Source organism: Podarcis raffonei, chromosome 2 (assembly GCF_027172205.1).
Source record: "Podarcis raffonei isolate rPodRaf1 chromosome 2, rPodRaf1.pri, whole genome shotgun sequence".
Lineage (NCBI taxonomy): Eukaryota > Metazoa > Chordata > Lepidosauria > Squamata > Lacertidae > Podarcis > Podarcis raffonei.
Genome location: NC_070603.1, coordinates 63,977,287 through 64,003,643, shown reverse-complemented (window position 1 = coordinate 64,003,643; position 26,357 = coordinate 63,977,287). Strand labels below are relative to the sequence as shown.

The window sequence follows — 26,357 nt, the reverse complement described above, 5'->3', positions numbered from 1 at the left end:
CCGCGCGGGCTTTCCCCTCGCCCCGCCGTTTCCTTTCTGGGGCTGGCGGCTCCCTTCGCTCTCTTGAGGTTTTTCGAGACGGCGTCCGTGCGCGCGGGGGCGGTTGGGAGGAAGCAGCTCGCTGATTAGCCGCTCGGCTTATCAATCACGCGCCGGGGAAATTCCAGAGGGGCGGTCCTTCTGACTCACGCTTCCTTCCTCAGGAGAGAGAGAGAGGAAGCGGAGCGCGAGGGGAGAGGGCGGGGGGAAAGGGGAGATGCCCGCGGCTCAGAGCCCACTAGATCCGGGAGCTGATTGGGTTCCCATCGCAGGATCTCCCGCAGGTAGGATCGGGGCATCCATTACCCCAAGCCAGCCTCCTTTCTCCTTTCCTACGGGGAAAGAAACGGTGCCCCCCCCACCTTCCTTGTATCTGTGGGGATAGAAGGGATGCTTTACGCTTAAGGTCGGAGGGGATGGATGCTTAGCAACGGGCTTGTGGTGTTTTCTTGCGAGGGGGGCGCCTCCTCTTCCACGGTTCCTTGTGCCCCAGAACTCCGGTCCTGGAAAAGCAAATGAAAATAAGGTCAGCCCGCCTTAAGAACGGAGACCCCGCTCCCTAAAGCGGGGAGGTGTCAGGGGTTGAAGTTCTGTAAAAGTTGAGACCCGTTTCTCCCAGTGCCTGGTGGATTCTGTGTTCTGTCAGAGGAGTTGTTTGCAACGTTCACAACAGGACGCAGGCACAAGTGGCTCTTGCTGAAGGCAAGGTTTCACAAACGCACCTGTGTGCTGTGTGTATCTCCTTTGGAGTTATCAACAGGGAACCTGTCACACACTCCATAGTGCTGGATAACAAACGCGATTTTTAGCTGAGGGGTTTATTGCCCCTGTTTTGTTGAATTGACTGAAGGGTTTCTTTCTTTCAAGGCTCTCCACAGTGGCAGTAACAGAATGCTCAGGTCATGTTCGCAGGATAGTGATTGTTAAAGGAGGTCAGATCCAGGGTCGGATTTAGGTTTGATGGGGCCCTAAGCTACTGAAGCTAATGGGGCCCTTTATATGTCCAGCTGCCCTTTGTCAGCAACAAATTGTCGCTGTTTTTTGTGTTGAATATATGCTATATATGGAAATTTATGGACCTAATAGGTATCTAAAGCCATTTGCACATAACAAAATATGTATTTTATTGAAGTAATTGTTGAACTTAAATACAATTAAGAAGTAGTATGTTAATAGTGAAATACATATAAGAAGTATATTAATAGTGAAATAATTATTAAGCTCTAACTTAAAATGATTTTTCTTCATAACAATCATGCAAACACATTGGCATTGGGCAATAACAAAAGTTTATTTAGAAACACAATTTACAAAGACTCATAATCTAGTCTCTAGAAACTTGCTATAACATGAAATAATAATAGGTGTAAATATATGATGCAAACTACTAATAATTATAAATAGCAGAATGTAGGCACCCTATATATAGAAATGAGCAAACCAGTGATATTTTAGGGAGCAGGCTAGCAGGCGGGGCCCAATACTTACACCATAGGAGCCTACACAACACAAAACACTGTTGCTGTATGCAGGTTTTATTTTATTTGTTTTTTTATCTTATATTTAGGAAATGTACATCCAGTTCCCCCCCCCTTTAAATTTCTTGGGGTGGGGGCCCAAGAGCATGGGGCCCTAAGCTATAGCTTGTTTAGCTTATATGCATATCCGGCACTGGTCATATCTTTTGCTTTAATGAGGCTACAATCTTCTATGTGGGGGTAAGCACCATTGAATTCAGTTGGATTAACCTCTGAGTGATCATGCCTTGGGTTGTGCTGAGAAAAACACGTTCGGGTTTAAAGATTGTTCCAGACTGCGATTCCACATAAATAAGTAAAATTATTTACTGATTTGCTGAGTGTTGCTCGTGGCTGAACATATGCATTATGTTATTAACGCATTTTTAGTCTGTCCTTAATGAAGGCAGAGGCACATCAATATAAGCACTGAAATACAAATGCTATGCAACAAAGACCTGTTATTATAAGATTAAAAAATACCACTGGATAGCTCATGTGGTTAGAGCATAGTGCTGATAACCAGTGGCATGCAGTGACATTTTTCGTCAGGGCCAGAGGCGCCAGCTTGCGAGGGTGATGGAGGGGGCAGGGTGACGTGCATGTGGCCATCACACATCCCCCCAGCAGGGCAAAAGCTTCCTGGGCTTTGGGAATGAGGCAACAGGCTTTAATATTTTAATTTACTCGGGACATTTAAGGGACTAACCTAGTCCCCCTAGTCCATTGACTGCATGCTACTGCTGATAACCATAGTTGCAGGTTCAATCCCCACATGGGACAGCTTCATATTCCTGCATTGTAGGGGGTTGGACTAGATGATCCTCAGGATCCCTTCCATTGTAGAATTGAAATCTATGAACACGAAGAAAACATGATTAAGACTACAGTACACATGGGACACTGGTGGTGCTGTGGGTTAAACCACAGAGCCTAGGGCTTGCTGATCAGAAGATCGGCGGTTCAAATCCCCACGATGGGCTGAGCTATTGCCAACCTGGCAGTTTGAAAGCATGTCAAAGTGCAAGTAGATAAATAGGTACCGCTTCGGCGGGAAGGTAAACGGCGTTTCCATGCACTGCTCTAGTTCGCCAGAAGTGGCTTAGTCATGCTGGCCACATGACCCGGAAGCTGTACGCCGGCTCCTTCAGCCAATAAAGTGAGATGAGTGCCGCAACCCCAGAGTCGTCCGTGACTGGACCTAATGGTCAGGGGTCTCTTTACCTTTACACTGTTGCACTACTCGTATAAACCAAATATGTTCTTCATAGAGTTGACTAGCTGTATTACGACTTAGAAACACCAAGACCCTGATCAAACAGATATGTTTTCAATGCTCAAAGGTATGGTGCCAACCATACCTCTAAGGGGGGCATTCCAAAGGGTGTGTGTGTCACCACCGCCACATAACAAATAACACCTGATGGGGACACAAGGAAGGACCCCCTTTGAAGATCTCAATGCACGGGGAGGTGCTGATTCAAATGTTTAGGTCCCGGGTTATGACACCTAGGGCCCAATCCTGTTCATGTAGCCTCCACTGATTGCAGTGGAGCTTACTCCCAAATAAATGTGATTAGGATTGAAGCCTTAACTTTATGTATTTATTTCTGTCCTACCCTACTCCCCAGGAGCTCTGGCTTGATATGCAGAGTGTTGTACAATCTCGTCTTCTCAGCACTTCTACGAGGTAGGCTAGACTGAAAGATAGTGGCTACCTAGTGAGCTTCTTGGGAGAGCAGGGAATTGAAGCCAACACTATAGCTATCACGCTACTCTGGCTTTTTATATCACTTTTGTGTTCTTCAGCTACTTTTCTTTTTCAAAATAGTGAAAGGAGGTATTATCCATGTTTTGCAGTTGGGGAAAATGAAGCCAAGGTTTAGTGGTTTCACTTTGTACATGATAGTGACTCTAAAGCTGCAGGTCTATGCATGCTTATTTGAATAAATGCTCCTGTGTGACTTATGTCTGGATAAACATGCATGAAATTGGATTGCAACCTTGCAAGCCCAAATAATGACACATGGCTCATTGTCAGTAACTTTAAATGAAGCAGGAATCAAAAGAAAAGGAGTATTGTTAACATATGTCTAGTTCCAAACAATACCTTCCTACTCTTGAGAAAGAATAGGCATGCCCTTCTAAAATTTTTCACTATGTTTTGGCTAGTTGACTAATGAAAAAATAAAGGATAAATTAAGGATAGAAATGATTCTCACCAGCTATTTGCCCTATTGTCAATAGCTGATACATGCTGATGTATTTTGGCCAGCAGAATTTGTAAATGTTAAAAAAGTTAGATGCCCCCATAGTGGCTACTCTCCTTTTCTAATTGCTACTGAAATACATCAAAATGGAATAAAGGTATTTCCACTTAAACTTTTCCAATGAGAAATTTGCTGAAGTGGTCTTCCAGCAGGAAGCACATTTTGTAAATAACTGCGTATTCTGGGCATTGTGAATGGATATTTAGCTGTTTTTTTCTAGACCATTCAAAACAAACAAACCCATAGATCAGTTGTGTACCATCGTGAAGGTGATACAGAATTGCAGTGTGCAGAAAGTAGCAACTGAGAAAATGCCTTTACAAATGTCTGCTAACATTTTGCTTATTAATCTAAAATTATTCTATTTATAAAATAGAAGTTGTTTTTGTGGATGTGTTTGCTTCAGTTCTGGAACATAGAACCAGTTGTTTCTTCCTATAGATCTTTAGCAATATGAGCAATCTCAGGGACACACATTCCCCCAAGCTATGTATGTTCTTGGCACTTATGTGGTTCAGATGGCCAAATGCTACCACAGTAATAATGGAATACTATGTTGAAATTCTGGTGATGATTAAGCAATCCTAATGATGGCATTATTAGATTACATATGTCAATGTTGTTAGTCTCCTCCAGTGATGCTGTTGGTTGTGTGAATTACCTAGCCTTCCCAAACTTGAATGGTTTGGTATTCCTGCATTCTTTTCAGGTAATCAGAATGTTACATGAGTAGTTAACTCTGGTCATGTAGCAGATGAAATTTTGACTATTGAATTATGTATCTGTATTTTCTTGTAAAGAAAGCTGACTTCATAGTTTCTCCTTTTGCGAATGAAATCATATTGGAAGGCTACACTTCAAGGTAGCATTCTGATGGAGATATCCTGAGTTTCTAAGCTGTAGCGTTCATGAAGGTAAAACCCAGCTTTGTTACATGCAGTCATGTGCTTAGTGAACCCAAGAGAGAGGGAAGTGTGTTATTGTTGCTTCTAGGCTCTTGTCAGTAATAGCTATTGTCTTGGAGCCTTTTCCATCAGTTTCTCAATGAATATATGTGTAGAATATATGTGAAGCTCATGTGATTCTAAGTGATATATATAATATTAGTGACTTCAGAAAGTCTAATATGGGGGTGGTAGTGTTTAAATGGTTAATTGAAGTTTATTTTGCCTGCAGCAAACTTGGAGGATCTATATTGACAATTACCACCAGAATTTGTATATTGCAAGTTGCATAGAGTTGGAGAGGGGTAAATGTGTTGCTTATAAACGTGTGAAGAGAGGTGCTAATTTTAATACCATTATGGTGTGTTTGGTAAGTTGATCAGAACTTGTGGTCTTGCTGGCTGTTTCTATTCTGTTTGACACAAAAAGGATTGGGTACCTGCCAGGCTCTTTTTCTTTTCCCCATGTGGTTTTCTGTTTGAAGGGGAAGGTTTAGAGTAGGCCTGGGGGGAACCTATGTCCCTCCAGGTGTTGCTGAACTGCTACTGCCATCTTCACTGACCATTTGCCATGCTTGCTGGGACTCATGTGGGTTATAGTTCAGGAACATCTGGAGAGCCACAATTTCCGCAGTCTGGTTTAGAATCCATTGCATCGGGACCTAAACTTTGGGAAAGTGCTTAATGCAATTATCTGTTTCTCTCTCTGCGACGTTTTTCTGAACTTTGTGTTCTATTAGGGATGTCTGATAAACAAAATTCTAAAACAAGGCAGTGTTAGAAACTGGGATAGAATAACTAGGAGCCAAATGTCTTTTGGGACATGAGTTGTGGGCACCAAAACAGAATGTCTAGTCACCATGGGGGGGGGTAGCAACACTTTTTATTTATTATTTTGATAAGCATGAACTAATACACAATTCACATAAATAACACATTGTTGACACATTGTTAATATCATATTTTAGCAGAAATTGTTAATACATGTTTAATTTGATGTTTGCAATAAAAACATTGGTACCAAACTTTAGTTTTCAAAACACTCTACTCTTTATTGTTAAACTCCTTTACATATTGTCTATCCTTAACATATACCCCGAGGCTTCAAAGCACATGCATTTCAGTAATCCTTGAGTGTCAGCCAGGCACAAAAAATGGCATCTAGACTTTTTGAGGTGCTCCCAAATGGAGAATATTTAGGCGCAAAATGCGCCTGGCGCCCTGCTAATTTCAAACCCAGCAGCAAAGGGAAGCAGCAGTTCCTATTGAAAGTTTGTGAATGTGTTTCTCTCTAACTACAATCTCTTTAGTAAAATTAAAATTGTTCTCTGAATTGCGTTTTGCTCTCTCTGTGTGTAAATAGAAGAATCACTTCAGTTTTTTATGATCTATTGTTATCAGATGGAACAGAGATGAGTTGCAAGTTTAATTCTAAAAAGATTTGACAGGTCCTGGCCACATTTGATGCTCTGAAGCACATGGAGTTTTGCTATGCTTGTGTGCGTAGGCATGTGGGTTTTTCAATGCAAAGGTCAGTGTACAGTGTGCCTTTTTTCAGGTTGAGCAAGGCATGACTTGTGGGAGGAAGGAAGCATGTTGCCAACTGCTGCAGTTACATCCAAATATCAGCATACTAGATCTTTGCCAGCATAAGTCGGAGCAATGTTGATCCATCTTCCATTATTTTTAACACACACACCCACCCTCATCCAGTTTTTAGCCTCATCCCGCGTCATATCCTTTCCGCACTCCCTTCATTGACCCTCTTGTGATTTTGTTTTCTATACCTAAGTGTTAGTATGAATGTCAGAAAACTGCAACCCTGTCGGACTTGCAAAAAAAATTTTTAGACCTGCATTTAAGGTTGTTGTTGTTGTTGTTGTTGTTGTTGTTTTAATTGCGAGCTGCTTTGAAAGTCTTCAGATGAATAAAGTGTGAAAACAAAATAATCTTCAAAGCAGCAGCGACACATCTTGAATTTAAATCAAATAGGGTACTAACATTTTTAAAAATCTGAAAGAAAATAGTAATAAGACCTGGGCAAATGAAAATACTTAAAATACATAAGGGTCAATGCTAGGCAAGCCTTATTTGGGAGTGCATTCCACAGCTGAGATGTTGTCAGAGAAAGCGTATTCTTAATTTTATTAAGCATTTTTAATATCCTGCCTTTCCAACAAAATATTGCCGATGGCAACTGAAAAGAAAATTTGTACTAGTGCAAGCAATGTTTTCCTATATATGCCTACTCAGGAGTAAGTTCCACAGAGTTCCACAGGGTTTGTTCCCAGGTAAGTAGGTGTAGGATAGCAGTCTAAAACACTCCATATAAATTACACACAGAGACAGAGAGAGAGAGAACTGTACAAAGATGTACAATTCTTTAAGTCCCTCTCCTGAAAACCTATTGATTTGATTTTCTAGTATTTTGTGCATCTTCTTGCCATTCCACAGATGGCAGGTGTCATCACAGAGGAGATGTTTGTCCATATCTTCTACACACAGGTGCATAAAAAGTGTACCTCCCCCCCAAATATAGAGGTTTAGTTACCAGATGCAGATTTTATGAAGATTTGGTTGACTGATCCATTCACACTCACATATGAATGAATTGACTAAGGCTGTACACCTGTGCACACATACCTGGGAATACGCCTCATTAAACAGAGTAAACATGCATAGGGTTGCATTTCTGTATGGATTGTGCCCAGAGTTTCTTTATACCAGTTGAAATGCAGTGTTTCATCTGAGGAGTACTGGTTTGTCAACCAGGATTTATTTGGATTTGTGCACTAACATTTCAGTCTTGAGTCTTCTCTACACCAGCATTTCCCAGCCTTTTCAGCTTGGTGATGCATGGGTTCAGATTTACCTATCAACTTATTGTCAGATGAATTTTGGAGCTTAGGTCTCTGGCAGCCAGCAGTTTCATTCATTTTAACTGTAAGTTTGCCTGTTCTTGAGACATCTAAGCAAAAATTTACTTAACATGGAATTTGTTAAAATATTTATCGTTATTCACTATTTTGTTTATAGGAATGTAAGAGTGCCAACCACCTATTTGCAGGATATTGCTTCATAAGCTGTTTAAAAAATAAAAAAATAAAAATTAATACAGCTGCACAAGCAGTGTTAGATGTAACAAACTTCAACTCACCCTTGGTTTAACTGTTAATTAACTTGGCGGTAGATTCAGTGAGTAGAATAGAGACATCACCTTGCCAACAAAGGTCCGTATAGTAAAAGCTATGGTTTTCCCAGTAGTGATGTATGGAAGTGAGAGCTGGACCATCAAGAAGGCTGATCGTCGAAGAATTGATGCTTTTGAATTGTGGTGCTGGAGGAGACTCTTGAGAGTCCCATGGACTGCAAGAAGATCAAACCTATCCATTCTTAAGGAAATCAGCCCTGAGTGCTCCCTGGAAGGACAGATCGTGAAGCTGAGGCTCCAATACTTTGGCCACCTCATGAGAAGAGAAGACTCCCTGGAAAAGACCCTGATGTTGGGAAAGATGGAGGGCACAAGGAGAAGGGGACGACAGAGGACAAGATGGTTGGATAGTGTCTTCGAAGCTACAAACATGAGTCTGACCAAACTGCGGGAGGCAGTGGAAGACAGAAGTGCCTGGCGTGCTCTGGTCCATGGGGTCACGAAGAGTCGGACACGACTAAACGACTAAACAACAACAAGATTCAGTGATGGCTCACCATGGGATCCTTGTGCAGGGAGTGTTACAGCTCGCTTGTGGTGCTCAGGTTCCAAAGGCCGTGATTATCACTCAGGGCTCCTCCTTGTGTGAGCACTTTGTGGCGGGCCATCACTGCCAGCAGTTCCCAAGTGCTTTTTTGAGCTTTTCTATCATTTTGTTACAGGTGTCAAATCAGCCTTACGATATACCAACCGAGCAAAAGAGTTGTAAGGGTTATTAATTGTATCAGTTAAGTATTACAAGCCATAGTTATTTTGGGTTTGCTTATAAAGCATGTGACCCATTTGCGCAGGGTTTATGACCTGCAGGTTGGGAAATGCTGTTCTAGATTATACTTGTATATCCAGTTCGTTACCAAAACAGATACAATTGTTTCAGCCTTGGGGCCTGTAAACACTTCCAGTGGAACAATCCTGTGTAATGATGCTAGGCTCCATCTTACGTCGGTGCCAGCCAGCATAGCCAATTGGGGATTGAGTGCTAGAGTCCCTGATGTATGCAAGCAACTTTTCCCCCCCTTTCCCTACTTAAAGGGAATGTGATGGGAATGTAGAACTCTCTGTCTGGAGATTTTCTCCATTCTCTAGCACAGCATGAACAAGTTCTTCTGGTCTACAAAAGCCAGATACTCTCTGTTGCATATGCATGAGTATCACTTACTGGCCCATTCTATGTCAGTATACAACTGACGCCCGAAAAGACAAAGTTCATGGGAGGACAGATTTAGCAACAGTGGAATCTAGAACAAGAAGGTTGGGTGGCAGGAAAGCATTAAGAAGCCCAGCTCATGCTGTAGCAATGTGTGTGTGCTGTCCATTGGGAACCTGTTGAAAACCTCTCACTCCTTGGTTGGTCTGTGAGTAATGCAATGACTGCAGTAGTTTCTCATGTGTTCAAGGTGTTTCTGCTATCCACTTCTCATATTCTAAAGATTTTCTGGGATAGCTAATTTAGGATGGAACCTAACCACTAAGAATGAAGCCCCCCCCCCAAATAAAAACCCCACTTCATTTGTGAACAGGATGGACATGTGAATGCAGACTCCATCACAAATCAGCATAGAGAAAAGAAGATACTGTACCTGCAGATAGGTTTTGTTTTTTTAAAAAAGGGAAACCCTGTTTTCTCTCTTGATGTGACTTATTATTAGCCTTCAACAAATTAATCTGGCTGCTGTGAATATTGTGGTCATGGTCATAGCTTATCCTGTCTCCAGAAAGGTAGGTTAATTGGATAAGCCCTCGTGATGTAAATTACATTCTTCTTCAAATGTAGTCACCCAAATGGCCAGATACTTAGAATGAAGTTGACTGTCCTTGTGACTGGGATGCTGTGGACTCTTATTGGTTATTCTGTTTTATATATTATACTGCCCATTTCCTTGACTAGATTTTCTTTCCTTTATTCTTTTAATGTAATACGTATAATATATATTAAAGTGTTTAGAGGGCACTGTTCATCTAAATGAAGTGTGAGTGCAAGGATTACCACTAGCACAAGCGGAGTTTCCCCGCCTCCCCCTCTGTCATCCCCAAATCTCTGTGGAAGGTTGGGGGGAAACTCAGAACAGATTTAAGGGGGCATGGGAGGGAGAGAAGGAGAACATTCCACTGTGTAAAGCGAAGTCCTTGCGTTGATGGAATGTATGTTGAAAACAACCCATGAGCTTCAAAAAAACAATATAAAACAAAATACATAATTCTCAATTATGCATCCAGCAGGGACAAGAATTTATAGGCACCCAGTACACCTCACCCCTCCTCAAAAACCTGGGCAAAGGGTTGTCTGACAGTGGAATGGACTACCTCAAAAGGTGATGGACTCCCCTTCATTGGAGGTCTTTAGACAGAGGGTGGCTGGCCATCTGTCAGGGATTCTTTAGCTGTGATTCCTGCATTCAGCAGGTTGTACTAAATGACTCTTGGGTTCCTTCCAACTCTGCAATTTTGTTCTTCTTCTGCTACTGAAACAGAAGCAATGGCATGGTGAGGTGCAAGGCTGCCACAGAGAGAGCCTCCCTGTGGGGCCCCAGACTATTATTCTCATTAGGTGTGGAGACCACCAGCAGAATATCTTCTGTAGATCTTAAAATTCAGGTAGGTTGGTATAGGAGGAGGCGTTCCTTCAGTATTTTGGGCCTGGGTCCTTTAGGGCCTCAAAAGCCAGCATCAGCACCCTAAATTGGGTCCAGAAGGTAATAATCAGTCAGAACAATTGTCTGAGAATTGACATTGTATGTGAAGACCCCAAGGCAATGCCTAGGGCCCTGCACCAGTTACCAGTTCTGGACTGTTGTCAGGGTCAACCCCATGTGGACTGCTTCCGCCGCCCCCAAGAATTGGCTACAACATGCATTCAGATTCGGCAGGGATTAATGTTCCTTGCTCCTGGGGGGGGGTGCTTGTGCAGTGTGTGATCAGCACGTTCAGAGACCTACACACACCACTTTTCTCAATCAGCTTCCTGTCAGCTGCTAGCGATTCTCCAGAAATAGACACTGTACTCATGTGTCACCTGGTGAGCCAGTGACTCTGTCTCACTGCTTTGATAAGCTTTCTGCTTCATTGTCAGCTGGGCCTGAATTGTCAGGCTTTGACCTTGACCTGCTTTCAGAGTGGGTGCCCGGTGGATTAAAAGTGCCGAAAAAATATGTCATGTGCCAATGAGATAAATGCAGAGAGGCAAAGAGAGAGGGGTGTGTGTTTCTTGTGCCATTAGTTCTTGCCATTTCCTAAAGCATGCAAAACTTCTCGAACTGCAGGAGGGTCACCAGCTGCAAGTATTTTTATTTATTCCTTTTCTTTGTTACATTTATATCCTACCTTTCATCTAAGGAGCTCAAGATGGTGTTCGCAGTTCTCCGCCTCCACATTTTATGCTCAAAACAACCCAGTGAAGAAGCTTAGGATGAGAGGCAGTGACTGGCCCAAGGTCATCCTGTGAGCTTCGTGGCTCAGTGAGGATTCGAACTGTGGTCTCCCAGGTCCTGGTCTGACACTGTAACCATTACACCACACTGGCTTGCTGACTAAAGCAAGCATCACAGAGAATTGAAAAGGCTTTTTTATTTCCAAGAGGTTCCCCACCCCTTGGCATTGCGCTACAATATGTTGCCCAAATTGCCTGTAGAGTGTTTAATGCACTGCTTCCAGGGAGATGAATTTTTGGGCAAGTTATGAAAGCTACACTTCTTTTAATAAAGTGTAAATCTTCCTGTGGTTGGTCAAGGCTTAAAACACACACACACCCCAGATACATGCCAGAGCATCTGTGCAGCTGGATGCCAAACACATGTTGCTAACTTCCAAAATAGCTACTTCTTGACATACTTGCATGCAATTTCTCGGTCTGTATTTATGCATAAGATTTGTGTGTGAGTTGGGGGTGGTGGTGACGAGAGTGCACTCCAAGAGAGTGGAGCACAAAAGTGAAATTTGTGACAAGGCTCCAAAAATGCAATTATGTCTGGCGTGCTCTGGGATTTCTTGTTTTTGAGTTCTTCATCTTTTGCTTTGCTTAAATTTGGTTGTAGCCAACAATAATGTCCCTTTTAGTTTGAGGAATTCGTTTGTGCATTGGAGCTTCCTATCTCTCCCCTTCAGATTTGTTCTGGGAGTTCCCATAACCTTCCAGAGCAGATTTGTGGGGATATGCAGAGAAAGGAGAGGGAGGGGAAGTTCTGTTCTGGAGGCGCAGGTCCTAATGCAGAAGTGAGGAACCTTTGTGACCAGATCTTTATATTCTCCATCCCCATGGGAGTAGCTAGGATTTTCTGACTATTTCTATTTTTAGTTAAGTAGAAACTACTTAACTAAACGACTCCCGCTATGCCCCTGTCCACCCCTATGGGCCAGTGTTGACAGCAGGATTGGGCCATGTATCTGCTTGCCCTCCTGCAAACTGCATGGGCTTCAGTCAAACCTGGACTACCTGTGACCCAGTAGGCCAAATGCAGCTGACCAGCCATGTTATGGAGGCTCAATGAACCTGCCATTTCCCAGGGCTGTAAAAACTGGAAAGTTGACAAGGATGTGGCATAGCTGGTGGGCTACCTTACTAGAAGGGCTGTAGCTCAGTAGAAGAGCATCTGCTTTGCATGCAGTTGGTCCCATGTTCAATCCTGGGGTGTTGTTATTATTATTATTATTATTATTATTATTATTATTATTTATTATTTATACCCCGCCCATCTGGCTGAGTTTCCCCAGCCACTCTGGGCAGCTCCCAATTAAATGTTAAAAACAGTACAGCATTAAATATTAAAAACTTCCCTGAACAGGGCTGCCTTCAGATGTCTTTTAAAGATAGGATAGCTGCTTATTTCCTTCACATCTAAAGGGAGGGTGTTCCACAGGGTGGGCGCCACTACCGAGAAGGCCCTCTGTCTGATTCCCTGTAACCTCACTTCTCGCAATGAGGGAACCGCCAGAAGGTCCTCGGCGCTGGATCTCAGTGTCCGGGCTGAACGATGGGGGTGGAGACGTTCCTTCAAGTATACAGGACCGAGGCCGTTTAGGGTTTTAAAGGTCAGCACCAACACTTTGAATTGTGCTCGGAAACGTACTGGGAGCCAATGTAGGTCTTTCAAGACCGGTGTTATGTGGTCCCGACGGCCGCTCCCAGTCACCAATCTAGCTGCCGCATTCTGGATTAATTGCAGTTTCCAGGTCACCTTCAAAGGTAGCCCCACATAGAGCGCATTTGAGTAGTCCAAGCTGGAGATAACTAGAGCATGCACCACTCTGCTGAGACAGTCTGTGGGCAGGTAGGGTCTTAGCCTGTGTACCAGATGGAGCTGGTAGACAGCCGCCCTGGACACAGAATTAACCTGCGCCTCCTGTGTTGAGGTAGGACTGGGAGAGAGCCCTCCCTGAAACCCTGGAGAGCCACTGCCAGTCGCTGGAGAAAATACTGAGCTAGATGGATCAGTAATCTGACTTGGTATAAGGCAGTTTCCTGTGCCCAGCTTGGTATGTCCCCAGTTATGGGATCCTGGCCTAAAGAGATCTTTACTCTTTTTCCAAAGACCCTCCTCGTCCTCTTCCTAGTGGCATGTGTCCTCTTTCCCCACCCCATCAAGCTCTGGGCCACCGCAGAGGCGATGGTGCTACATGTGCAAACTAAGGTCAAACATAAGGGAAATGTATTGGAAGAAGGATTTTTCTTCTCCTGTTCCAGTTCTCCCCATTCCTCCGAAACATTCACTTGGAAGTCTTTCTTGTAAAAGACGTGGTGGTTTCCTTCAGGGGAAACTCCCTACATTAATTCATGGCAAATGAGAAGTTTGGAAACCAAAGGCGTTTAACAGCAGCCTGGAGTCATTCAACCCCCTGTGCACTGCCTTAAATCATCTTGCGTTCTTGTGGCTTTTGCATGGGGGGGGGGACACGTCTGTGTTTTTGTATAGAGGGAAAGAAAGAGATCTTAAATATATTGTTGTGGCCATTGTGTGGGGAAAATGCTGTCACCCGTCCTGGCTTTTGCACAGCTGATAGATAAATATAATTTGTTAATGAGTCCTTGATGACGGAAAAAGTGATTTTGGAATTGAAATGTAGCCTACAAAGACAGAAGTCTGAGCAAGGAGAGGGGTGTGTCCCAGGGACATTATGTCGCTTTTGTGAAAATTGGGGCATCCCTAAATGTGAGTATTGTATACCCAGGTACTTGTGTGTTTGTAAATCTACTGATAGCATGAAAAACACCCTCGTCATAAAAAATAGCCCCTACAGAAACTACCTCTGAAGTATTTCCTACCACTTAGTGGAAGGATGAGATTTGCTCAGAGGTTGGGGGGGTCACATGTCCTTGAACAGTTCAGGGAGAATGCTTAACAATTGTTGTGTCTCTGCGTTTTCACGTGCAAGCAATTCTCATTGAAAGAACTGGGACTCGTGCGCACATGAGTTTAGAGACAGGACGCAACTCATTTTTGTAACTGGGTGCCCAGATCATAAATAAATAGGAGTTACTCAGTTTTTACTTGGTGTGTCAGGAGAACTGTTAGTATCATGAGAAATGGAAACTTACTTGAAAGAGCCATGCTCAGATGGAAAACATTTATGACAATGTTTTCTCACCTAGCTTTTTAAGAACCTCCCTTTGTGGGAAGAAAAAACCCCCATGTTCCTAACCATCAGGCATTTAATTGCTGTTCTGGTCCTGGATTATGCCAGGTTTCAACCCTTGGCTGGAAAATCCCCAGCATTCCTGACAGGCAGGTTGTGTAAACTGGGAAACACCTCCAGAGATGAGACCTTGCAGGCTTTTGTTGTGCAGTAGCGGTTGCCTGCTCTGTCGCCTTCTTGCAGCTGGAGGGTGCCATCTGTCTGTCTTTTCTTTGACACAGGTTGTGTGGCAAAGCATTTTCTGCAAGTTGGTTGCCTTTGAAGGATAAAAAGGATGGTTTTGTGCTAAGAAGACAGACCTATAGTGATTGAGAACTCTGGACCTAAACCCTGGTGTGCTGCCTGAGGAGTTGCTGCTGCTGTTACCACCTTCCCCCCTTCTCCTTTTGCCTCCCTCCCTTCCTCCTCCTCCCCCTTTTGCTGTCACCTTCTCTAATTTGGGGTACCTCTGAGACCCCTTCTTGGAGTGAAGCTTTGTGACTGAGCTGGCTATGGAGGAAGCCTGCATTACTGCCATGTTGCCTGATTCATGGCAAATCACTCTGATACCTCACTCTGTTTAAAAGGACCCCTTCCTCTGAGTGAGGACTGGTGGACTGGGACAACCCTGTTAGGAACAACAGGTTAGCTGAATCCTGCCTCTGGAGGTATTGGCAAAGTTGAGTTCCTTGAGTCCTGTCAGGGAAAAAGGCAGGGTATAACTAAATACAGTTGACTCCCCACTTATGTGGGGGTTACGTTCCAGACCTCTGCATGCATCAGTGAAACCGTGTGAAATGGGGAGTCGCTTGTATCAGCTCAGCTAACGCATGGGGAAGAAGCATGCTCAGAACTACAGCTTGCACAGCTGAGGTCCGGGGAAGCAGCTGCTGCCATGCCACATTCTCTTTGGGCTCCCGGGAGGGTCTCCTTGCATGTCAGGAGGACTCTCCAGGGTGCTCCCCGTTTTTGGGATCCACTTCTGGGTTCCCAGTGCCACGCATGTGTGTGGTTGCACACACAAAGAGTGTGTGTAAATAGGAAGTCGCCTGCAACTAAATAACTAAATAACAGTAGTACTGAATTGTAGTCAGCTTCATTGTTCACCCCGACTCCAGATAACTTGCAAATAAGTTAGATAGCACCATTTCCAAAGTCCTGTGTGGGACCTATCCAGTTATTTTTTTAACCACTGAATGATCCCTGTGGAAGCATGTCACATTACCCATTTCTGTGAAATCATGAGCGGCTTTTATCAAAAGTTTTTTGGAAGTCCAAATATTGTTCCTTGGGGTGATCTGATATCTAAATATAGCTGTGTTTCAAAGGGTTAAGATGAGTAAACTGATTCTTTCTCAACAAGGCTTATTCTGCTCTGTGTTTTCATTATTCTTGTTTTTAGCAATGCTTTCTACCAATGCAGCCTCCAGGAGGAGCTAAAGTGATAGAAAACATTATTAAAATCAAGAAGAAGAGCAGGGCACAAATCGCTTAAGTCCGAGGTGGACCTGCAGTCCTCCAGATTTTTTATTCCAAATTCCAAATTCCACCAATGGCCACCATTGGCTAGGGGTAATGATAGTTGTCATTGTGGCCTGGAAGATGGCCTGGAAGGCCATTTATTAGTCTGCCTCTGCTGCCCTAAATAAGCAAACGTATCTTACAGAACTGGAAACTTTATTTAAAAAACAAACAAACACCAAAATTCTTTGGAATCCAGGACTCATGGCCTGCACCTGCCACAATTGAGTAATTTGATTATTTCCATAGTCAGAGTGCACAAAATTGCTGATCTGGGGCAGGGTGACGGGAGTTCTAATGAACTATAGTGTATGGCAGAGGGGTTTATGCAGATCATGAATGGGGGGAAAATAGTACTTTTATATGTATATGGAAATGCTTGTGTCATTGAATTTAATGTCACGGGTCTGTGAAAACCCTCAGAGCAGTTAACTCCTGACTCCTCCACCCCCACACATCTGATCAGTAGTTTGTTCTTTCTTGTTGACTAGGCAACTCACGGCTTATTCATTGGTTCTAATTGTTTATATTTCACTTTGAAAAATACAAATCAAGCTGGCTTATGAGTGAAATCAAACTACAGTAATAATGTTGCAATAAGTTAATACTGGAAACTCATCCCTCCCGTGAGGCAGATGGTGTCCATCACCCCATATTGCGGGAATGAATTTTGATTGTGGGTTATGTGAGGAAGAACTGAATGTTGTTTTCTTCTGAATCTGCTGCCAGCCCCATTGGGTGAAACAGGAAAAGGGGAATCTCTTCTGCCAGCAGTATCTGCTTTGTGGGTGGATGGTCACCAATGGATTTCACCCATGGTGCCATGTGTTTTCATCTTTCAAGATAGTATACACACATATATATTTACACAGTATACTCCATCAGGATACACACACTGCAAGCATTTTCATTTCTGCGTGTAGAATTGTAAGGAAACAAACAAAAAACCCCACAAAGCTAAAGGAGATTTGGGGTCTTCCAATTTTTTTAACTGTGTCAGCTTTCTAGAAGCAACCTATATATATACTGAGACGCAACAGGCTGACACCTTTGAAATAGTTCAACAAGTTGACTAACTGTTCTAAAAATACTTTGTAACAAGTCCCTGCAGAGATAGTATTTATGTTTTTATGCCAATACAGTATCTTTAAATCGGGACATTCCCAGTGCAAACGATAGCAATCTGCATTCGGGAGGGACTATTACCCTTCTCATTTATCTAGAGACGAAGCATACTAATTCACCTCAAGTCCATAAGCAGAAATGTGATGATGCTTTTAAATAATGAAATGCAGCCTTGCAAATAAATTACGAAGTCCTGTATAAAACCCAGTAGTCAATCACACTATAAAGTTCGTTATTTTGTGAGTTTTTGTTGGGTCTCACAGCAGTCTCTTTTTACTCTTTCCCTGAAGCTAAAGAAAAAAAGCTCTAACTTTGAAGCATTGATTTGCAGGAAAAGCCCTTCTCACTTTTAGGAGGAGAGAAGGCATCTTTCTTGAACTAATTTATTGTGCTGTCAACTTGGACGGTTTAAAAGGAGATTAGAGAAGTTCATGGAGTTTTTGGTCATCAATGGCTGCTTGTCATGATGGATATATATTTCCTCCCAGAGGAATCATTGGCTGCTATAGGGAACAGGCAGCTGGTCTAGGTGGGCCTTTGGTCTTGACCTAGCATGGCTCTTATTATGTTCTTGTATCTACATACCCTTGAATGTGTTACCGATGAAGACAGTGGCAGGCTTGTAACACTCCTATTGAGGGCTGTTTCCTGCCTCCACATTGTGTGTTGCTTTAGTTTCTACTTCACCTGCTGTGCTCTGTATTCATGGACTGCAGCAATCCTATCCTCTGATTTGAAAATCAGGAGGCTCTTTGTTCATTGGGTCAAAACAGCACAGGGAAAATATTTTTTTTCCATCAGTGGCTTGTCAAAAGTTCAAAATATGCCTTGGCATCTGCGGTGTGTAGAAGCTATGCATTCTAAATTGAGAAGTGAATCACAGTTGTCCTAGCAGAAGAGATTTCACAGAATCTTAAGGATGGAGGGGACTTCAGATGTCCTTATCTGTTGCTCTAGCATATTTGATAGGTGCTCATCCAGCTTCTGCATAAAAACTTCAACAAAAGGGTATGCATTGCTTTCCATGTGGGATGTGATACATAAGTAGCAGTCAAGTACAACATTCCTTGTTTTCCTAGAATGGACATGCAGGGGAATGTTTGTTGAAAACTTCCTGTTTTCTCCTGGCTGGGACATACTTCCTTTGCATGTGACTAGAGGTGGGTGTGGCCTTACCTGTCCAGGTAACAAAAGAGACAAGGCGCACAGCACTCTCTCTCTCTTTGATTTCCTCCGTCATTGAAGCAGCTTTTTAGCTAGCCAACAGAGGACACTGGGATAATCCCCATATGGGATAGCTCCACATGTATATACTTTGTAACTAAGCCTGCCTTCAGGGATCCAACTGTGAACAGAATGTGAGTAAACTACTGTTATATAATTTACACAAGATTGTGGCCAGTTTCTTCTTTTAGGAGGGATATAAGGGAACTTACCAGGAACCTAATAGTGAGAGGCTTACACAAGCCTGCAACCAGCTACCCGCTGTGCGTTTAAAGAGGGAGTGTGAAACTCTGCTAAGTAAAGAAACTTGCTAGTGCAAGTTAGGAAGGATATTAATAAACATTATATCCTCTCCTGCTTCCCTGAACATTCCCACATTCCAACCGTGTCTAACTTGTCTCAGTGCCCATGGGGCATTTCAAGGAGGATAAAATTCTGGGTGGTAGCCCTATCCATACTTTGAACCAGGGGTAAAGGAGGAGCATGATCACCCAGCAAACTCTAGAAATTCCAGTGACCCTCAGGGATCATAATCCCTGATGCACTAAGCACTGAGTCATCTCCTTGCTTTCTGAGAGTCTGCAAGACTTGGTGACTTAGTGCATCCATACTGTACATTTAGAACATTCTTACATGGCTCCCCCCAAGGTATCCTGGGAGCTATAAAGGTGTGGAGCATTGTTAGGAGACCCTCACAGTGCTACAATTCCCAGTGCCCTTCAACTATAGTTCCCAGGATTCTTTCGGAGAAGCCATGGCTTTTGAAGTGGCACAAGAGTGCTTTGAACGTATTGTGTGGATGTGACCCGTGTGGCACCAGATGGGGACCCTGCACTTCTGGATGTGGAGTGGGGTGCTGCTTTCCCTGATTCTGCCTTCATCAGCTTCAAATGATAGTGCATTTGTCAGTGTATTTGTGGCTCCTTGAATAGTGTTTTTGCTTTAAGAAATAGTATTTAAATGTACTTACCCCTCCTTTCTGTTCCCGTACCGATAATTTAATAGATATGTATATTATTCAGCATCAGCAAGCCTGTTCTAGTTTCAGACACTTTCACTGGTCTGTTATCTATTTATGACACTTTCTTTCACACGGTTTGAACTGAAGCAAGGTTTGTATCAGCACACTAAATATCCCGGAGCTGTTCCTGCATCATTCAAGAAGAATGTGTGTGCACTTTTTAATGACGCCTGCTGACCTAGTTCTGTTCTCTGTTGACCCAGAGTGCAGTAACCTAGCTGAACTCTCATTAGTTTGGTGCGTGCTGAGCATCGTTAAATGAGGCAGGATTAAATTTTGCAGCACAAGATGTGCATAGGTGAAGGGAGTTGAACACTCTGTGCATTAGATCTGAATGTTCCATCACTTTGGGCATTTTTCTCCCCAACCTAGTCAACTTGTGCTAATGGAGTGGATCTATTCATTTGTTTGTTTGTTTGTTTGTTTGTTTGTTCATTTTTGCTTGAAAACTGAGGTGTACAAACCAGAGTAAAATACTGGATCAAGTGGGCAGGCATATACACCAAGAATCAGTAAGCAGGGTGCCTCTGAGCACATACTCAGACTGGGCATTAGTAATGCAGTACCAGAACCAAGTTTATACAACCCAGTCCTGGTTTTCTCCCAAATGTTCTTTATCAGCAACCTAATTTGAAAATAAAAGGCCTTTTAGCTGGTTGTTTCTGTCATTAGAAAAGTTAGAAACCCTTAAATCTACTGCAAGGCACCCACAGACTTACTGGTGAATCTCATTTTACCTGTGTGTGCATTTCGTAATGGATTGCTGCCTCCTATATTCTTCCTTAACTACTGCATCCCATTCAAACAGTGATCTGGTAGTGAATGTGATGACGTTGCAAAGCGAATCAGATTTGGCTACATGTCAATGCTGATTAGGGCAAACCAGTTACATTGTTGTCGTTCTAAACCCCCATCTCACCTGGAGTATCATTTGAGTGTATATCAGAGAGCAGATTTAGGCATGCATCCTTTGGAGAGTAGAGTATCCACTATCAGGTGAATGGCCTGTGAGTAGAAAGGCGGGGGAGCACAACCCTATTGGTTCTTCTTGCTCTCTCAGTAGCATTTGATATCATTGACCATGCTGTTCAAACTGTTTTGGCTGAGACTGCATTCATCCGGAAAGAGTAGGTTTGCAGTTTGGGTGCGCTTTTAGATTCACTTCTGTCTCTACCAGTCCAGATGATGTTGCTGCCACAGACTATCTTTTTACCAGCGGCGCCATTCCTCAACAGGCATAGTCTGGTTACAGTGTTCCATAGTCTGGTAATACTTGGGGCTGCCCTTAAAGATTACTCAGAAGTTCAATTAGTTCAGAATTTGGCTGTCAGAATTTTAACTGGTTATTATTATTATTATTCCCAAATACTTGCAAGAGTGCTTCTTCCCCTATACCTGCCTACGCGCGTGTGTTGAGATCTTCAACAGGAGTTCAGCTTCAAGTGGTAGTGTGCTCTGTAATAAGAAATGAGAGGTATTTGAATGCCTTCCCCTAAAAGGTACGCTTGGCACCTATTTGGCAATCTTTTCAGCGCTAGGTTAAGACATTCGTATTTACTGAGGCATTTTAATTTGTATACTCACTCAGTCTGCTTTTGTCCTTTTAATCTGCTGCTTTAAAAAATATGTTATGGCTGCACAGTGTTAGTGGTTTTTTTATTTGGTTTTGCTTTTATTACTCTGGTTTGTTGTACAATGCCCAGAAATCTGTTTTTATTAAGGATGGTATAGAAATATGTTAATTAAATTGTATATCCCAGCTCTTTTTATTTTTTTCTCCTTTTTCTTTTTGCTGTGGTGTTTCCATAAAATAACAGACTCTTAGAGTTGGAAGGGACCCAAGGGTTATCTAGTCCAACCTCCTGCAATGCAGGAATCCTAGCTAAAGCATCCATGAGAGATGGCCATCAAACCTCTGCTTAAAAACCTTTTGTTTTGCAGAAATGGAGAAATTTGCTCTGGCAATCAGGGTGCCAGTCCTTTCTCTACAAACACAAGCATAATGAAAGAACAGTGTTCAGCAGAGTATCATAAGGATCATATATTGCTGTCACCTTATGCATATAGACCACTCCCAATATTTCAAGTCTTGGCTAAGATTGATGTCTCCATTAGGACTAATTATTGGTTAAAGCCAGTTCAGACAGAGTTCAGGAAGAGCAGGGGAACTGGGGCGAAGGAAGGCAAGAGGATATACACTTGCACCACCTGCTCATAATCCCTTAACCAAGGTTAAAAATAATGGGAGCGTTATATCAGTCATGGAAGCTGTAGCCTCTGACCAAGGCCACCCTATCTGGAAAACCCCTGAAGTCCCAGTAACAGATGAACACTATTACCGGTATCTCTCCCTTCTGTTAAATCCCTCTGGTTGTTCTAGTGTTCTTAAAGGATTTACACTGGGGATGCTAACCTCCTCTTCCATTGTTTCAGGCACAGCTACCAGGAAACTGGAGTATTAAGCTGCACCCATGGAAGGAAAGGGGCCTTATCGTATCTATGACCCGGGTGGGGGAACGGAAAAGGGAGCATCTGCTGCCTTTGAACGGCTGGTGGAGGAAAATACCCGGCTGAAGGAGAAGATGCAGGGAATTAAGTCTCTAGGTAACGGTGAGGATGACATGGAAGCGGAAAAGCAAAAGTTACTCATTGTTGCTGTTTCCAGAATGCCCAGGTCTGCAACAAACTTCAAAGAAGCCACTTTCTTGTGTACTTAGCAGGAAACCTCTAAAACCTCTGTGGCACCATAGAGGCATAGTTGTAGCAGCACGTGAGCTTCCATTGGGGATAGCCTACTAGTTTCACTGGTGGTGAGCACTAAAGGCCAAGTCTGTGATTTGGACTTGCTGCCCCTTGTGTGCTAAAGTCTTTCTGGGGGTGCTCTCTGTGTTATTGCTGTTGCTCAAAAGGCCTTTGCCTCGTGTCTGCACGTTGTTCAAGAGACGTCCCAGGTGATGACTTACCGGCATTGCTCACACGTGGGCTGTGTGTGGGATATGGACCTTTTAAAATATTGTGACAGCCAGTGGAAGTTCTTAAGGGTTTTCAGTAACGCTGAACATCGTAAGTGTGAAAATTGTACACACGTCCCGGATGTAGTAGCATCACATGAAGAATCTTTTACTGTTTGCCGTCTGAGAACATAATCGTTTTCAGAGGCTGAGAAACAGTCCTGAATATGTCAATGAGTTCCAACTCAGCAGCATTTCATTCCACAGATGCACCTCTCTGTAGATTTGTTGGGTTTTGAATTGGAGGTATATATTAGGAATTTCTTTACTTCTATTAAAGTTTTTAGTTTTTTTAAAGGGGTACCGTAGTTCATATTACCTAGCTTAAAGGAGAATTCTTTGTGCCTCCAAAAGCTTTCACCAATGCATATTAAACATTCATTGCTCTTTATTCCAAAGCCTTTTAAAATGAGATCTTGATAGTGATACATTTCTTAGCAAGCCCAAAATACTGGCATAAAATTTGAGCTTTGCACGTGTGTGGCTGAGTTTCTCACCATTAAGTAGACAAGGCAAAACATTGCAGTTCAGCTGACTACTTTTTCCTACAGTTGGGAATATCTCCATGCTCATGCCTGCTCCCTAATCCTAAAAATTTATGTGGCTGCTATATACATCATTCACAGTTCCATCCCCTGCCCCCCCATGGCACAGAGATCTTCTCTGTGTAGTAAAAGTACTGTGCATAAAGCAGTCATTTGAACTGAAATGCAGTGGAGTTACGATAGAATTGCTAGAGTTTGGCTAGATCTGATAACTATGCTGAATGTGCTGCTGTAAAGAAAGAACCTGCAAATACAAAGGAGTCTTAAATCGTGCCCTTGTTGTTTTGCCAGGGGATCTATTGGAAGAGTCTCAGTTAGAAGCCTCCAGGCTGCGTCAGAAAGTGGAGGACCTAGTGAAGGACAACGAAATGCTAAGGTCCACCTCCTCTCTTGACAAACTTGCGGAAATGGCAGGTATGAGCATCAAAGGACCAACTGTTTAGCATGTCCAGTAACACGTTCTTTGGCAGACCTAGATTTTCACTGCGTGTGTGTGTGTGGCGCATTTAAGAGAATTGCAAGTTGGAAGGAAGAGTAATAAGCCTCCAGTGCTGCTGTCGGCTGTCTTGCATTAAGTGTAAAAATCCCTTTTAAAAAATATATATGCTGATATCACTGGGCCATCTATGCAGCCAACCTGCGTCTTCAGGTCTGCAGCTGAATCTGTGTCACTTCAGTTCCTAGGGGTGTTCGGCTCGTGCAACAGACTTCACAGTAGAACTTGCACCTCTCCTCTCCCCTGCAGCCCCCTGTGCACATTCAAAATCTGCTGCAGCAGGTTGTGGGACCCTCCAGAGCAGATTCTGTGGATGCTTGGCGAGAGGAGAGGAAGGGGAGGTTCTGTTGCATGGGCAGAACTCCATTCGCATGGTTTTAGCTTCAACCCAGCCTCCTTGGATCGAATCAATCCTGTCTTGTTGCATGCTACTTTCTGGGCAGGTTATGCATATGCAAAAATAAATTGAACAGCCTTTAGACGGTGAAACTTGAGGGAAGTTTTGGCCATGCTTTTTGCTCATGTTCACTGCTGTTCCCCTCCCTGACAAAAACATGAAATCAAATGACCAGTAACCAAAGGTTTTGAATACATTTTTGCTTCTGCAACAAAACTCTTCCTTCCACACCCCTGCCCTCAAACACTTTTTTCTTCTTTGAAGGCTGTGTGGTTTTAGGGGGCAGCTCACGGCCTACACTTTTGCATGCAGAAGGTCCCAGGAATAATCCTTTCTGTCTTCAGGCAGGTGATGGGGCAGGACCTCATTCTGTCTGAGACCCTGGAGAAGTACTGCCAGTCTGAATAGACAGTACAGGGCTAGGTAGCCTTGGTTTGAGCCAGCTTCCTAGACACCCCCCTGTCCCGGTGTGTTTTCTTTTTGAGTCTCAAAAAAATCATGGGTGCTTCCAGGTGACTGATTTTATCGAGCATTCATTCCTGTTTGTTGGTGGGGAGGTCCGTCTTCTGGGGGAGAGTGGGTTTGTTGTGCAAAATCTCCCCTTCAACTGTAATTGCACAACCTGGGTTTACTGGTCTGCGATTGAGTCCCACCTGATACTAGCAAAGTCTGGGTGTAAATATGTGCATGCCACACACATTGCGTACATACCCCCAATTCAGGGCGAGGTCAGCTGCCTTGGGTAGTAGAATTTTTCATACCAAAGAGCAGCCAATGGTGAATTACTTGATTTATTTGTTTAGACCATTATTGGGGGTGCTATTTAGAGGGAGCTTACTGGCTGGGACTTAGTGGGAGTCTTGCAGTGTACCTGGGATCACACGTTTGATAGCTCTGAGTGTGAAAGCCCTGAGAGCAGCCTCCTTTAACCTTAGAAAAGGTGACTGTCATTCTGATATGCACCATATCATTCTGATATGGCACACTCTCACCTTCATCAACCTGTTGCTGGCTGGAGCCAATGAAGCTTTTAGTTCAAAACATCTGCAGTGTGCCAGGTTGGCAAAGGCTGATGCAGTGCACTTTAAAAAAAGTGACTGTTCTGTTTTCCCACCTACCACCCCGCTTGAGAACTAGATGGGCTTCAAATGGAAAAGCTGAGGGGTGATTTTTGATCTTTCAGTATTACCGTATGCTGAGCCCAGGAGGAAAGAGGGAAATTCCAGCTGACACTCATCAAAGGCCATTTATACACATTTGCATCGCACACCAAACATTGCCGCCTCTGTGCCCCCAGAGACCAGCTACTGGTTCTTGCACAGGGAAGGTGGGGCTTGACGTGGGGGGAGTGTGTGTGTAATTTGTGCATGGGGACTTAAAACAAGATGGAAAGGGGCGAGTACTGTTCCTTGTAGACTCTCTGGTGTGTGTTTTTAAATTGGTTATAAAATGGATTTGTTTTAGGCAGGTAATAGCTGCTACCAGCCCTCCTGCTCTTGAACCTGTTTCCTGTTAATACAGAATGGGAGATCTCTATCCTGCCTAGCAACCTGTTTTCTCCTTTCCTCAACTTTCCCTTTTCTTCTTTGTACTTTTGCTGCTGCTGTTTCTGTTGGCAGAGTTGGATCTCTGCAGTGAGAAAAGTTCACTTGCTTCTTTTCTCTTTTCCCCCCCAGGAGGAATCCCAGATCTTTGCTCTTCCTCAGAGGTTCCAGGTGAAGATCAGAAGGGGATGGAAAAACCCACACAGAAGCCACCCAGCAGTGTAAGAAATCGGACTTTAAATAGCTAAGGCTACATAAAAATAATAATAATGATTAAAGCTGCAAGCCCTGCTAGGTAGACACAGGAGTAAGTCCCATTGAATTCAGCGGCAAGTATTTCTGAGTATGTATAGAACTAGGCTGCGAGAATGCATTGTAAAGGCAGTGAGGGGAATGATATCAGAATGACTACTCAGGTTTGAGGACTCTGGCATTTTAGTCTGTCCATGTAACTGGAAGGAAGCTTCTGAACTAGAAGAATGCTGCATAGCACTTTTAATGAGCCACATGCTCTATAGTAAAGTTGATCATTCCAACTACTTTGGGAGGTGCTTTCTATTTTGCACAACTGGAGCTGAAAGAGCACTTTCTTTTAAACCACCCTGTGATAGTCATTGAGGTCCAAGGCTGGTTCTTTTATTCCTGACCCAAGCTACATCTATTTTAGTCTTGCGAATCTGGGGGGAGAGTCCATTCCATGGTTCACTGTCTGATCCCAAACTGCCTGGCTTTGTTGAGTGCCACTTAACGACAAAGAGATGTCTCTTATATTGTTTCTGAGAGGTAACTGCCTTATACCATTGGCATATCTTATTCACCATGGCCTACACTGATGCCAGCAGCTCTCCAGGGCTTCAGGAAACAACTTTTCTGAGCCCTTCCTGCAG

At 43.3% G+C, this 26,357-nt stretch overlaps 1 protein-coding gene across 5 annotated transcripts in view; it reads left to right on the top strand.

Moving 5' to 3' along the window:
* Positions 1 to 217: 217 nt before the first annotated feature.
* TNIP1 (TNFAIP3 interacting protein 1) overlaps positions 218 to 26,357 on the top strand; it is a 51,870-nt gene continuing 25,730 nt past the window's right edge. For 2 of the 5 annotated variants that reach the window (XM_053377046.1, XM_053377043.1), the window contains exons 1-4: positions 218 to 323; positions 21,911 to 22,081; positions 23,325 to 23,447; positions 25,603 to 25,691. In XM_053377046.1, coding sequence (XP_053233021.1) covers positions 21,949 to 22,081; positions 23,325 to 23,447; positions 25,603 to 25,691 — 345 coding nt within the window. In that variant the 5' untranslated portion in view covers positions 218 to 323; positions 21,911 to 21,948. Of the gene's footprint in view, positions 324 to 21,910; positions 22,088 to 23,324; positions 23,448 to 25,602; positions 25,692 to 26,357 lie in introns of all 5 variants that reach the window. The other 3 variants (XM_053377044.1, XM_053377042.1, XM_053377045.1) reach the window with 2 other exon arrangements.